The sequence below is a fragment of the Dipodomys spectabilis genome, unplaced genomic scaffold, assembly GCF_019054845.1.
Source record: "Dipodomys spectabilis isolate Male_0828 unplaced genomic scaffold, ASM1905484v1 ptg000082l, whole genome shotgun sequence".
Taxonomy (NCBI): domain Eukaryota; kingdom Metazoa; phylum Chordata; class Mammalia; order Rodentia; family Heteromyidae; genus Dipodomys; species Dipodomys spectabilis.
The window spans coordinates 3963487-3979077 of record NW_024870759.1 but is presented as its reverse complement, the minus strand read 5'-3'; the positions used below and the strand labels follow the sequence as shown (position 1 = coordinate 3979077).

The 15591-nt window shown below is 38.4% G+C and overlaps 1 protein-coding gene across 1 annotated transcript in view; it reads right to left on the bottom strand.

The window, feature by feature from the left end:
- Positions 1–497: 497 nt before the first annotated feature.
- Positions 498–15591, bottom strand: part of LOC122110911 (amine oxidase [flavin-containing] A) — a 62168-nt gene continuing 47074 nt past the window's right edge. The window contains exons 9-15 of the mRNA XM_042683632.1: positions 15032–15128; positions 10169–10222; positions 7640–7697; positions 5925–6022; positions 3988–4099; positions 2960–3022; positions 498–2770 (exon numbers count right to left, since the gene is read on the bottom strand). Of these exons, the coding sequence (XP_042539566.1) occupies positions 2627–2770; positions 2960–3022; positions 3988–4099; positions 5925–6022; positions 7640–7697; positions 10169–10222; positions 15032–15128 (626 nt within the window). The 3' untranslated portion in view covers positions 498–2626. The remainder of the gene's footprint in view (positions 2771–2959; positions 3023–3987; positions 4100–5924; positions 6023–7639; positions 7698–10168; positions 10223–15031; positions 15129–15591) is intronic.

Below are 15591 nucleotides of genomic sequence, written 5' to 3'. Positions count from 1 at the left end.
TGGACTCCTGTTTATAAGTGCGTGTTTTCCCTTTTGATCCTTCCATTAGGCAAGACTCTTTTATGAAGACTCAGTTTCAGGATTCCTTCCAATCCTGTTGTTTCCCTGTTGTGCTGAAATACAAGTACTGGCACACCCATAAAAAAGGATCCTTTGAAGCCATATAGTATAACTCAACTTTCTCAGTCAGGGAGATGGAGGTAGAAAATTAAAGTGATTTGGTCAAGCTATCATAAGCTAATTAGGTGAGACTATTGGCTCAAAAGCCATGCCAGTGACCCAGTCAGGCTGAGTGCAGTATTCCATCATTTAATCCATTCCCAGGCAACCTTAACAACATGAAAATCAAACCCAATGTTGAAGATCTGGAGTCTCAAGAACAAGTGCTCTTTGAAGCCTATCTTCTACAGATAATGACTTATTGTGACCTCCTTCTATGAGAAGCCTCTGAACCTTGAGAACAGAACTAGCAGCTGAATAGAGGAGCCAGTTCTGAGTTAAGAGTGGCAGTGCACTTTATTAACAAACAAAACAGATCATATAAGCAATGTCTAATTTCAATGGCAAATCACGCACATATGCATACTCTCACATGTAGCAAGGGCAAATTTCTGACATAGAACATTAGGCACCAAGTTCACAACAAAAAAAATATTGTTCACAATCCTTCAATAGATTTTTTTTCTCCAGTGGAGTACAAGGCCTTCTTAACAGTTAACTGTGACAAATAGATGAACTTTTAAAAATTGAATTCTTGACCTAAGTATGGAATGAGGCCAATTCAGTCAAACTCACATATGGGCAATATTCCCAGCCCCATGTCTAAGCACATCTGGATGGCATTTACTTTGATACTCAAATCTGTAGCTTAATAGGGTTGATGGAATTAGACTGAATGAATTGGTTTTCTACAAAGTGTGAGAAAAGGGTAAACCGCACCTTCAGGAGACCTTCAACATTCAATACTTCAATATGCTAACAATGTAATTATAGTTAAAACAATACTGCCAGTTCAAAAGTTTAAAGTAGTATTTCCCAAGGTGTGTCAAAGCTGAGTTAATCAGTAACTCAGCAGAAACAACTATAAGAGATTAGGGATGAGATTTGTCACTGTGGTTTGCTATAATAATAGCAAGGCAACTCCTTGCATACTAGCATATCCAACTTTTAAGTTAAATTGCTTTTGAATTGCAAGATAAAAAGTGGCAGAAAAACAGCCCTCTGCTCTTAGAATGGGCAAAACTTTGGAAGACCTGAAGTCCTCCTATCAGAGATACAAGTTTGCATTTAGGATAGGGTTAATGTTGCAATAAACTTAGGTTAGCTGGTTGCCTTTCCTCTTGGAACCCTTTAATTCCTCTTCAATAAAAGTATAGTTTTACATTTTAAAAACAATTGTTATACTGGTTGAAAATTTTAAAATATTTTAAAAAACTGGATAGTTCAAATGGACAGTATTTCAATTTTTTTATCTCCTAAATAGAGAGCTCAGTCTTCATAGATAAAATCCATTCAATTTTGTCTATTACAAAACTTAAAAAAAGTGAGGTTATCACATAGAGCCCAAATTTCTTTTCTGTATTTAACAGTCTCAATAAACAATAATCAGGATTTTTTCATGTGTATTTCAATACTTAAGAGAAATTGACCTGCTAATAGCTGACCATGTTAAAAACATATATAAGTTAAGAGATCGAAGTCTATGGTCATAAGAAAAAAGAAAAACAATATGATTCTATGGACCAAGGTCTAACTGAAGAAATAAAGTCTGCCATCCTCAAAGTGGTTTAGAATATTCTCACTGACCAAGTCCAATTGATGTCTAGCCACAATCCAGAAGAGAAGATACCTATTGTATTTGGTCTCACTTCCATGGGGCTGGTCAGGCAGGCCTCCTGGGAGGCAGCCCTGCTTCTATTTTACTCTGCTCATCTTGGGAGCTACCAAAAACTCATAGCAAGTCAATTTAAGCATTATAATGCCATAAACATTCTTCTCTGTAAGAAGCAAAAGAGGAAAACATACAAAGAAATGAGTGCTGCAACTATACAGAAATTCTAAGTGGTTAGGAAATTCCCATGCTGGCCTGAGGACCTGCATGTTCCTGTGCCCATGCTGCTTTCATTTACTATTACCTCATCCAAAGTGGGAGCTGGGCACCGAGGAAGCTGTAAGCCTTTGGCCTCTCTGTACCAACATATCATTAGTTCCTAAGGACAGTCACAGGCTGGGGCTCAGTCTACACCACTTATACAGAGACAAAGTCAAATGTTTTATTTCTGAAGCCATCAGATATTTTGCATTACAGGTCAGAAAAACAGGACACAGAAATAGTTTTCCACAAGCACTTCAACTTTTTGAAATTAAGAACACTCACATAGGCTTAGTCTACCAATCAATACCACTTAGTCTACACAGCCAAGATTTGATCTTACTCCAGGAATTTGATCTTATTTCAAAGTTGATTCTTTGGGTTGTTTTTAATGACAACTGAGATTAAACCGAGGTGGGGGGGCTAAATCAAGTGCACTTAAATGGCCCAATGACACAACCTGCAACTCGTCCATTTTCTTTTTGATAGTGATAATACTAAGGACGAGAAAGCAGGAAGCTGGGCAATGGAACTTCAGAATCGTGGGAACAGCTTGAGTCTGTACAATACAATCCAGATGGAAGCTACAGAGGAAAGACCAATGATCTTCAGCAGCCCAGGCACAGAAGGCAGGTATTTCTCCATGAAGGTATGGGTGATCTCAAATGATGGAACATCCTAGACAAACGACCAAAGATCATTAGCAGAAGACTCTTGGCACTGACAAGAAGAAATAAAATCTATGAGTAATGTCATTCATGGCTATCTCCTAGATAGATGCATTTATAATGAAAACATATTAAAAAGATGAGGTTGTGATTTTTATGAACTGTAACAAGTCTATGGCACTAGATCAGCCACATTTACCTTGGATTCAGGTTCTTGAAGCCAAATGTCTTTCTTGGGCACCTTTCCTACAGCATTCAAGACCTGAAAATACCATGACATTATGAAATAAGGTTGTAAAGTTTTGATAAAAAGCCATAGATAAACCTTAGGAGTTGGGATGAGGGAAATAGATAACTCAGTATACTGAGTCTATCAGTATCAAGAAGTAGATGGATGAATAAAGAAAATGTGGTATACACACAATGAAATATTATTTAACTTTAAAGAATGACATCCTGTTATATGCAATGCCTCAAATGACCTTGAAGAGATTATGTTGTGATATAGGACTTCCCAGAAAGATAACTCATGCTATCCCACATGTAGAAGCTGAAAAAGTCGACCTCACAGAAGTGGAGAGTAGACCACAGGATACCCTGAGAAGGATAGCAGGGAGTGAGATAGTAAAAAGAATGGATAATGTCTACCAAAATTCAGTTTGATAAGAAGAACAAATTCTATGATTCTGCAGTATGGTAGGGTGACGATAGACAACAATTTACTGTCTATTTCAAAATAGCTAATAGAAAGAGGGAGAAGAATTTGAATGCAAAGAAATTATAAAGTTTTGAAATGAAGAAAATACTAGTAAGCCTGAGTTATTGTGCATTATATGAGTGTGTCAAACTATAATACAATGTACAATTATGGAAAAAACAAATACTGGAGCTCATAAGCATGTCATAAATCCATTGAAAAGCCGGGCATTGGTGGCTCATGCCTGTAATCCTAGCTACTCAGGAGGCTGAGACCTAAGGATCATGGTTCAAAGTCAGACTGGGCAGGAAAGTCCATGAGACTCTTATCTCCAATAAACCACCAGAATACCAGAAGTGGCACTGTGGCTCAAGAGGTAGAGCCCTAGCCTTGAGCTGAAGAGGTGAGGGACAGTGCCCAGGCCCAGATTTGAAGCCCCACAACTGACCCCAAAAAATCCATTTAAAGAAAGATAAAAAACAGAAAGATGCAAAAAATGCTGCCGTGAGTACCTTGACTTCCTCCCTTACCTCTCTAGCTGCTCGTTCTCCAGCCTCAACTGCTCCTTCCATGTAGCCACTCCAGTGTGTGGCAGTTTCTGTGCCAGCAAAGTAAATTCTGCCTACTGGCTGTCGAATCACTCTTTAAGGGAACAAAAAGGTCACACAGAGTTATCTGGAAAGGCACTTAACTACCTGCATCTACTCCACAAAAAAACAGGGCAACTCAAATTGTATAGAAAACACCCATGAGACTCAGCCAGAGGTGAAAGGCTTCACTCCTAGATTTCTAGGTCTGTATACCAGGATCTGAACTTTCAAGCCAGAGATGACTGTCAGATAAAACACTAAAGGTGATATTGACCTTTACCAAGCTAGCCAGAGTGAGCTTGTGAAATCATGAATTTGGTCCACAATTATATTTCATGATTGTGTTTCCTGTGTATAGTTGTTTCCTGCACCATCTCTCCAGGAGTATAATATTCTTTGGATAGCCACAGAACCCAGCCATGCAGGCATTCCCAGTGATTTGAAGAAGGACTAGAGTGGCAAGAGAGGTGGGGGAGACAAGGACATTAACTGTTTTTTGCTAGCAGAAGAGAGACCCAAGGAATTACATGGATGTATTTCATGATACTACAAGCTATAGTTTCTTGGAACATCGCTGGGGACTAGCTGCGAACAAAGAAATGAGCCTCCTCTTACAAACGAGTCCTAGAAAGAGAATCAAACAAAGGTTAGACTAAATGGGCAAATGTCGCCCCCAACATTCTTGGCATTGACTCCTTCTATGTTTGCAGAAACTGACTATAATCTCTCCAAAGCTGTACAGTCACCCCCAACCAAAGGCCTTCTCCTCAACCCATTAACCCTGTCTTTTCCAATTCAGGAGCACTGTATATCTCCTCTCAGCCCCAGTGCCATCGTCCATATTTCTCCAGTGACTCCAGAACTAATAGAATTCACCAATGTTGTTATTCTGGAAAAAACTATTTGATTCCATTTTTAAAAAGCAGACAAAACACTCCCAAAAGGGTTAACAAAGTGAGCCTGGTTTTAGTGGTTCACACCTATAATCCTAGCTATTCAGGAGGTAGAGATCTGAGGACTGTGGTTCAAAGCCAGCTCATGGGAGACTCATTTCTAATTAACCACCAGAAAACCGGAAGTGGTGCTGTGGTTCAAAGTGGTAGAGTGCTAGCCCTGAGCAGAAATAGCTCAGGGACAGCACCTAGGCTCTGAGTTCAAGCCCCATGACCAGCAAAAAAAAAGAACAAGAAGGTTAACAAGTGTTGTTTTTTTCCTCAGTGGACAAATACTGATTGATCTTGCATTAACTTTCAAGCTCTCTGGAAACCAAATGAAAGTATAATGTTCCCTATGTGACTAGGGCATACTGTTTGCTAAAAAAATAAAAAACCACATTGGCAAACTATATCTAGGTGAGAAGGACTCACTTTAGTCTTCAAGTGTAAAGTGACCTCAGACACTATGCTTATGAAGCATAGACATAATAGCTCATATGGAATAAGGGGTTTCTAAGTCAAGGTGGACTTTAAGCCCTGTGTGGACCTCACTTCAACACACTTTAACTATATACAGTGAGAATTCCTCTCTTTGAAAGAAAATATCTGGTGCTCCTGCCAGATAGACGTGTTATATAAACACATGCAACATTCTTCTACGTAGACTCATACCAAGCCGCCAAAGGTAGTCTTTGTATGAGACTCCAATGCCCTTGAAGGACATTATAGATTTCTTCATCTCACAAGTACTGCTCATATCAAAAGTCCTCTCATTTCTGTGTGCTAATATCCTTGTTTTTCTAGAGACACCCAGAAAGATAGAAATGGACTCTATCTTTCTGGGACATCGACATAGGAATGCTGACTACTTTAAAATTCTCATTGACTATTGTCTAAATGTGGTGCAGGGACAGTGTTACTTAGTATAATACTGGGTAGTACCTGCCATACTGCGTCATGATCCCTGGGGGAAAGTAGGCTGTGTAGCAGCCTCCAGAATACTGCTCCTCACACCAGTTCTTCTCCTCGTAATGCACAGGCTGTAGTCCAGTGGGGAGAAAACAGAGTTGAAATGCTAGCAGTCAACAATGAAAGCTCCTGTGCATTTTACTTTAATAAAGTATTACATTATAACACTCTGAAGATGAAACATGATGGCACCAAATAGCAAACTAACACTGATTTTTCTCAATCTCTTCACTAGGAGAGACTTGAAGAAGCTCCATATCTGAGATGAGAGAAATGGTATCTTCATGCAGATTCTGATTACAGCTAAGACTTCATGAAAACCCATCAACAATCAGCTAGTGGAGAGGTCTGCTTTCATCTATGGAAGTTTTTCTTTTTTCTTTTTGTCAGTCGTGGGGCATGAACTCTGGGCCTGGGTGCTGTTCCTGCACTCTTCAGCTCAAGGCAAGTGCTCTACCGCTTGAGCCAGTGCCACTTCCAGTTTTCTAGTGGTTTACTGAAGATAAGAGTCTCATGGGCTTTCTTACCTGGGCTGGCTTTTAACCTAGATCCTCAGATCTCAGCCTCAAGAGAAGCTAGGATTACAGGCGTGAGCCACTGGCCCCTGGCTCCTATGGAAGTTTTTCTAAGACAATGCATTTTTCACTTCCCCACCTACCTAGGCACAGCTCCTTGAGAGAGAAGAAGCAGAGGACAGTCTAAGAAAGGCCTTTTTTTTAGAATCTCTTTCCTAAGCTAGAAAAGGGTGTGATGGGAATCCTGCTAAAAAGGGGACAATTAAGATAAGAAGTGTACTTTCAGAGAATGGAGATAACCTCTGATTTCCCTAACACAAACTGAAAGTTTATTGTTTAAACAGTTCAGCAATAATCCCTGGAAAGACTCCTCCAGCTATTTGTGGGTTCTTCAACAATCTTTTGACTCTCATTGCTTTCAGTGGTGTGGTTAAAAGCACTGGTATTCCTAAATAAGTTGTAAGTTGAGTCTCTGTATGGGAAAATAAATTACTATGACTTTGGCCTGGGCAGAGTCTAGATTCTAGTTTGGCTTGTTGATATACTGCTGTGCCTTCAGCAACAGATAATGGCATATCTGAGGTTTTATTTTGCAATAAGCAATTGGTATGAAGCAAGAGAGCAGGACCTCTGTCTGAGAACCAATCTTGCCCATCCTTGAATATTAACTGTGGCTCCAAAGATATTGTTACAATTGGCACCAGTTATCTACAGAACCGTTTAAAGAGCCCCAAGGAAATGTAACATCAGAAACCCCATGTACCTGGCACCAATTTTTTTTTTTAGGAAGAGTTAAACAAGTGCTTGAATTTATTTACACACACATACAAATAGAAACATTTCACAGCAAGTTAGATTAAGAGACAAATGAGTGTGCAAGTGGGTGTCTCTTATATCCACTCTTCTATATAATCCCTAGGCCTGTCTACTTGCAAGTTTTCCATAAAAGTTCATTGAAAAATTAGGGCAATATTCCTACTTAGAAAATGTTCCTACTTAGAAAAGCCATCACTGGCACCAATTTTTAATGGCCTTTTGGGATTGCTGAAGTTAATCTTCCAAGTTAAAGACATTCTTTCTACTCTCTTATGACTGTCAGGAAAACATACACTGTTTTGTTTTAACCACATTGAACAAGCAGAACAGGGAATAAAAGCTTGTAGGATTTCTTACATGTAAGGCTTCTTCAGATTCCAGAACTTTGGCATATAGTTCACAGATTTTTCTTTTCCTATAAAAATGCCAAAAAATGTTAAGGAAGTAATAACTGATAGATACAGAATAAAGACAAGTTTTAGCATGGTTCATCATGAATAAATTCATTTAGAGAAAGGAGTACAATGAATCTCTGTGCTCGTTTTTATGTCTCAGTATAGTCAGTTGTTTTGAAGAGATAATAGACTTTTTTGAGATAGGTTTATGTATCCTAGGATGACCTTGAACTTGATTCTGCCTCCAAAAGCTGAAATTAGACATTGTACCAAGTAGAACTTTCATAATTTTTCACTATTTTGTCTCTTTACTTACCTACTATGGTATCTGTGAGAGACAGTAATGAGAAAAATAAAATGAAATTAAATTTAGTTTTAGGAACAGATTGTGTATTATTTTTCTGGCATATGAATAATTCTAGAATGATCCCATTTGTAAGTTTATAGTACAATATGATAGTGTCTTTTAAGTATCATATTTTATGTTTGAAATATCAGCAAACATAAAGCTCATTTAATCTTTTGTGATGGCACTGGGATTTAAACTCAAGGCCTACATATGTAGGCAATTGTATTACTAGAGTTATGCCTCCAACCCCTTTTGCTTTATAAGTCTTAAGATTATTCTCCATCCATTTATCTCTAGATGTAAGGCATATTTCAAGAAATAAGGAAGCTGAGGCTCAATGAGATGCTGATTTCTTTAATACTGTCGGCTAATTAATAGCAGGGCAAGGCTCTACTCTTTTGAGTATACTACCCATAGTAGGTACTCAATAAATATGCTCAGCCCAGTATGGTACCTTCTTTCCTAGGCTATATAGCAGATCCTTCTTAGTGTTAGAAGCAATTTAGAAATTTTGAGCCAATTAGAAAACAAAAATCTTGACAGTATTCTAAAAAACTTAAGGTGCTTCTGGATACATAATAAAATTATTAATGCAGAATGAATCTTAAAATCAAATCAAGCTCCATTGTGGTTAAGTTTTTAATGATGAGTGAATCTTAAAGTCTAGTCAACCAGCATTATGGTAAATATTTTGGTGGTGAATGAAATATAAAGCTGGGTTTGGTGGTATACACCTATAAATCTAGCACTCACGAGTTAGAGGTAGGAAAATCAGGAGTTTGAAGACATTGTAAGCTATACAGTGAGACTTGTCTCCAAATAAATAATTACATATATACATGCATGCATGTATACATGCATACACACATAAAATGCATTCATGAATAAATGGAGGTGTTCAGTTTGGCCACAGGTACATAGTCCCAAGTTGGGTATATAGTTCACTGGTAGAGTATTTTCTTTACTTTCACAAGCTATTGGATTCCATTTCTAACCACACACACACACACACACACACACACACACACACACACACACACACACACACACACACACACACACACACACACACGAAGAGAAGTCTATTTCATATTATTAGATGAATCAAGGACAAGTTCATACAAATACATCAGAAATTATCCTTTCCTTTCCTTCTCTTTAAAATTACATTTCTGGGGAAAAGGCAAGGATGTTGGAGTAGTGCCTTTTATCAGTGCTGGGGATGGAACATAAGGCCTTGTGTATATAAAGCATGTATTCTACCAATGAATACATTCCAAGCCTGGAGCAATGTACTTATCAATTAATTTGTCTCTAAAATCAATAGACTGTATCTTAAATAATGGCCCAAAGGGGTCATCATGCAAATTGTCTTGTAGTTTTTCTACTGGTGTCCAAATCTGGCTGCTCATCATAAATCACCTGAAAAACTTGTTAAAAATACAAATACTCGATTACACCTTGAACCAACTGAATCCCAATCTCCATGGCCCCTGAAAATTTATTTTCCAAGCATCCTTTGGGAGATTTTGATGGAGTCAGTCCTGGGAAACACTACTCTCATCAATGATATATTCAGCAAGTGTTTTGTTTTACAAAAACTTTAGAGAAGTTGAGAGTGTGTGGAATCATAACCAAATGCCTTCCTTCAGGCTGGTATTTATTTTATTATTGATGAAAAATCAAAAGTAAAGTCAAGTTTAGTGTATTGTAATGAAAAAAATGTGTTATTTGCTACTGTTGACTTTGTCACAAGTTAGTAGCTATGGTTTGAGGTATGTGTCCTTCCAAAATTTGCATGTTGGAACTTATCCTCCAGGGCAATAGTATTGAAAAATAGTACCTTTAGGGAAGTGACTAAATCATGAGGGCTCTATTGAGATTTTTTATTCTGTGATTATTCTTTCCATTCACTTAACAAGAAAATACCACCTCTCAACAACTGCAACATGAACCCAAATAAGTACAACTAAATTAAAAAAAACATGAGCAAGGGGTAGGTCAGGGGGTCCATAGCAAAATATTGAGGCTGAGAAGAATATCTATGAAGTCTTGTGCTTTTCCTGATGCTATTCTAATACTAGTGTAACAAATAGGATGTAAAGCTAAACTTTTATCAATTTTCGGATATTAATTCTTTACCTTATTTCTTTGTGGAGCTTGGTAAGTCGGTCAGCTTTCCGGGCAAGTATGAAGCTGTAGAAAGAGGGTACATCTGAATAATCAGTCATTTCTCTTAAGAAATTAATGTAACTCTCCCAGGCCCTCCCCCTCAACTAAAGCAAATGTCATTCTGTCTTCAAGCTTCCTCTGTGTCCAAAACCCTGCTAGGCTGTCAGCTCCTAAATGTCAAGTCATGCTCTATTTGATAGTTTACTCCCAAAGTTTAACACAGCATTTGGCCTTCAGTAGGAAATCAAATGTAGATTCATTAATGTTGCACTTAGATCATTATTCCAGTAATGACTATGTCTTCTGCCAAATACTTGATAAAAAGCTGGCAAATATTCACATGTATCTTAGTGGATGCCACAGTGGTTCCCTACATTCCCTCTTCAGAGCCAGTAATTAATGGCCTAAGGCTCACAGCTGAAACATTCCCCAACAATTATACTCAGCAGCTGAGATGCAATGGTCTAGGTCTCACTCTTCCTTAGAGGCAATTGGCAGCCAGTAACCAGCTCTAGGGTGAGATAGGTACCATAGAGCTCAGTTCAGGACAATTCAGGCCATTCCAGCTTCAAATATTCCCATGGGATGGCAGAAATCCTTGGTTGGGACAGCACTAAAGTCCAGTTTATTCTATCTGATCCTGATTCCTTCCTTTCCCCTAAAGGCAGTAAATCCCTACAGCACTTCCCCATAGCCACCCAAGATCTTCATCTTCAAGCCACTTTTTGGGAAACCAACCAAACAGTCCCCAAATAGAGTAACTCAGTTATTATCTGTCTGCTCCAATTTAGCCAAATGGATTCTGTTGAGTATGCCAACATTGCTAATTATACACATATATTTTAAAGAATTGATAATAACGTGAAATTCTCACACTATCATTAAAACCTTTCAAAAATCCAAATGAGAACTGAAGACACCTCTCAGAAGAAAAGCACTTGATTAGTCTGCAAAGGCCTTGGGTTAAGCTTCAACTTCCTCACCCCACAAAAAACTAAATAAGATAAAGGACAATGAAGTTATTTGTCAAGCTTAAAATAACTTTAAAATTGTACTTTTTGGTGGTACTCAGGACTGAACTTAGGGCAAGCAGTCTAACATTTGAGCCATCCTCTAACCCCAAATAGGTTTTCATGCTCTTTGCGCTGACTTGCCTCAGACTGTAATCCTCCTACTCACATATCTGGTATTACACGTATGGACAATTGCACAATGAAAAAATGTATTTTTTTTCTCTAGACCACAAAGGTAAGTACATGAGAGCTGAAAAGAGGTATTTCCTCCCTATCCCACCCCCTAATTTAAACTGCTCCTCATTTTGATTTGCAACTCCTTTTAAGATTATTGTTAGAGACCCTTCTGAGAAAACCAAACATGCTGGCTTTATGTTGGAGGCATTTCACAGTTTTAAAGACAAGGTCCTTTTCCGTGTCCAAAAGGTGATGGTTATCATAAATATAGGGCTGGGTAAGTATCACCTTTGTTTTTGAGGCTTTTTGGCCAAATGCAAAGAGCAAAGTAGAGGTAAAATATTTTCAAGGGGTTCATTATCAAGAACAAAGTGCAGCGTGGAGACAATTGCCTGATAAAATGAGAGAAACTGACTGGGCACCAGGTGGTTCATGTCTGTAATCCTGAGCCAGCCCAGGGAGAAAAGTCCGTGAGACTCTTATCTCCAGTAAACTATTCAGAAAACACTGGAAGTGGTGCTGTGACTCAAATGGTAGAGCACTAGCCTTGAGCATAAAGAGGCTCAGAGATAGCTCCAGGACCAGCCAAAAAATAAAGGAGAAGCTAGTTAACAGATATGAATAAGAAAATAAAATCTCTCCTCAATCCTCATATTTATAGTTAAGACAGACATATAAAAAATACATATTAAGAAAACAAGTAAGCTTATTATCACATGCAGTACACATCTTTGGGAGACACCTTGGTGAAAACTAACTCAAGGTAGGGGTTTAGGACTCTGGCTTATATTGTCTATCTAATACAGAACAATGCAGTTAAGAGGCAAAGGAATGAGTTTTAGGCTTCTATAGGTGGGAAACTGTGGAAAGAAGCTATACAGGAAGACATTAGTGCAGTGAAGTTGTATTGTAGAGATCTGGAATATGATCTGATAGAGTTGTTTCCAATAAGGAAAATTTGCCTCTTGTCTTTAAGTGTAAGGGTTAGAGAATAGAAAAAAGGCCTTTTGTTTTTATAAATCTGTATTCTGCTTTCAGGCAAACAGAGAAGGCAAGAGAGTGCTCTTGCATCTTAACTGACTTCAACTCAATGATTCTTTCTCTTTTGGAGAGACACTGTATGCTCTCCTCACATGCAAAGTTTCCATTAGATTTCAAGACTAAATGCTGGTGATGTAGTGTGAAGCAGGGTGACAATTTTATATATATATATGTTCTGGGGCTTGAACTCGGAGTGAATGCTGTCCCTCAGCTCTTCAGCCCAAGGCAAGCACTCTACCACTTGAACCACTGCGCTCCATCCGGTTTTCTGGTGGTTAATTGGAGATAAAGAGTCTCCTGGACTTTACTGCCTGGGCTGGCTTTGAACCATGATCCTCAGATCTCAGCCTCCTGAGTAGCTAGGATTACAGGCGTGAGCCACCGGTGTCCAGCCTATATTTTTAAATCACTAAAAGAAACCAAGCACCCGTGGCTCACATCTGAAACCTAGTTACTCAGAATCCTGAGATCACAGGATTGAGGTTTAAAGCCAATCTAGGCATAAAAGTCTACAAGATTCATCTCTAATTAACCAGCAAAAAGCCAGAAGTGAAGCTGTGGCTCAAGGGGTAGAACACCAGCCTTGAGTGAAGAAGCCAAGATTTTAAATGTTCTTACCACAAAATTAGTAACTATTTGAAATGAATGTTAGTGATTTTGATTTTATCATTCCACAATGTAGATATATTAAAATATCATATAAAACTGCACAATTTCTACAATTATTTTTTGTGAATTAAAAAAAAACTAACAAAACAGATTAGAATAATACTCAGAAGGAAAATACCCTTACTATCTGGCAGGACCCTGTCACAAATTCCCCATTATAAAGCCAAAGCAACCATAGAAGACCATGTGTCATTGTAACTCCTAGAGTAAGAACATCAATGTTCTTCCACCTATAAAGTAAACTGGGTTTCATAGGTATTCTCGAGAATCCTGGTTTTCTGTGGCCAACAGAAGAGGAGTGTCAAGCTTGTCCAATGGGATTATAGGAGACTGTTCTTTCCCATGGTCATTACACTGAAAGCACCTATACTTATCAGGAAGTCTAGTGCTTTCTAAGCCCTTTGGGACATGGGTCTGCTCCTTCACTTTTGTCATCTTCCTAAAATGACAAGATGAATACAAGCTTACTTTCCCTTCAGGCACAAAGCATGCACTTCTCAGGGAGCAAAAGGGAAACCATTGGACCCTAAGTCACTTGACAGCTATTGAAGCTGTGCTGTATTTTTATTGGGTGGTAGAATAGGATATTTTTTTAAGCAAAGGATAGGCAGCTAGGAGGCTGTGGCCTTCCTCAGCATTTCCTTTTGGAGGTCATTTCTTCTGGGTCCCTAGTCCCCAGTAGGCAGGGGTACATAAGGGGAAAGTTTCCCCTCTCCTCTAATCCCCACACACAGATATTCTCTTCTGTACATAGAACCATACCCTGCTCTGCCTGTGTACTCTTCTCATTCAGAATGACTGACAAGAAAAAGAACCATGTCCTAAATTCTAGGCTGGCTCAACATTGAACTGTGTCTCCTAGTTGTCAGCCATCTTATATCTCAGGGTAACACTTACATATATATATTTGTCAGTCGTGGGTCTTGAACTCTGGGCCTGGGCGCTGTCCCTGAGTTCATCAGCTCAAGGCCAGTGCTCTACCAGTTGAGACACAGCTCCACTTTGAGTTTTCAGGTGGTTAATTGGAGATAAGAGTCTCACAGACTTTCCTGTTCAGGCTGGCTTTGAACCATGATCCTCAGATCTCAGTCTCCTGAGTAGCTAGGATTACAGGTACAAGCTACCGGCACCTGGCAAACACTTTATATTTAATATTTAGCAAGTGTTTGGAATGGATAAAACAAGAAAGCCGGTAACCCGATATGTGAGAGGTTTTATATGACAAAATAGTTCCCTTTTCAAAATGCTCATAGACAAGGCTAATTACCATACTTCTTATCTAGTTGCATTTTCTATCTAATACTCAACATGTATAAGGTTGTTGTTGCTGCTTTTGAGAAGGAAATTTGAAATCTACCACTTGAGCCATGCTCTAGCCCTTTTTGCTTTTGTTATTTTTCAGATAAGGTATCATGCATTTTTGCCCCAGCTGTCCTCAGATCATGATCCTCCTACTGATGCTTCTTACGTTGCTGGTTGCTCATTGCTCTGCTGGGAGTGCAGGTGTGAACTACCCATCTGGCTTATTCTTTGAGATTTGAGTCTCAATAATTTTTTTTTAAAGGGGCAGTGCCTGGTTTCAAATTGCAACCCTTCTATCACTGCCTCTCAAACTGCAATTCTTCTATAATTGCCTCTCAAACTGCAATCCTCCTATCTCTGACTCTCAAATGGCTAGGGTTATAGGTGTGAATCATCATGTTTGGCTCTTAAAATATGTTTTATAGAATAAATAAGTATCTGGGCAAAAGTTCAAAATGGTATCAATTTTAGTAGTCCTACACATTACTATAAATGTATTAATTTATGGAAACATGAGAATAATTTTGCATGATTATTTATCATTGCTTGAGATCAATCTCAAAACAATATACTTTGCCAGTATCTACATCAACACAATTTAGAAAATATAGAACATCCAGTTTTAATTTACCCCATGATGGCAGGCAGCGATCCATCTGGCTTGGTGTCATCCAGGGTGATTGAAATAGGAGCTTCTTCATCTTCAATGATCATGCAGCCACAATAATCTTAACCAGGAGAAAATCAACAGGGAATTGAAATCATCATTAGAGGCTCATGTACATATAAAATGTTTATACACCATTTTAGTAAGAGGAAGGCAAATCTTATACTACTTATCTTTACCCTCTCTAGAAGCCATTCCCTATCAAATACATACACTAAATATACAAATATGTGAATTCCTCCATGCATCTGGAAAATGACCCATCTCTACTACCTTTATGTAAAGGATTTATGAATAATACATAGCAAAAAGGTAAGATGGCTCTGGATGCTAGGATACATGGCAGAAAAGAAGTGATGTCTTGGAAAAAAATCACCTCTATAAATCCTAAAAAAAAGTTGTGAAAAGGAATCCTGTTGATTGTGAGCACAAACTTCTTAATAGCAGCCACATTATCTAGAGAGCACACTAAGTTCCAGACCTTGCCTCATTTAATTTCCCCAACACTGTGATAGTATGTATTA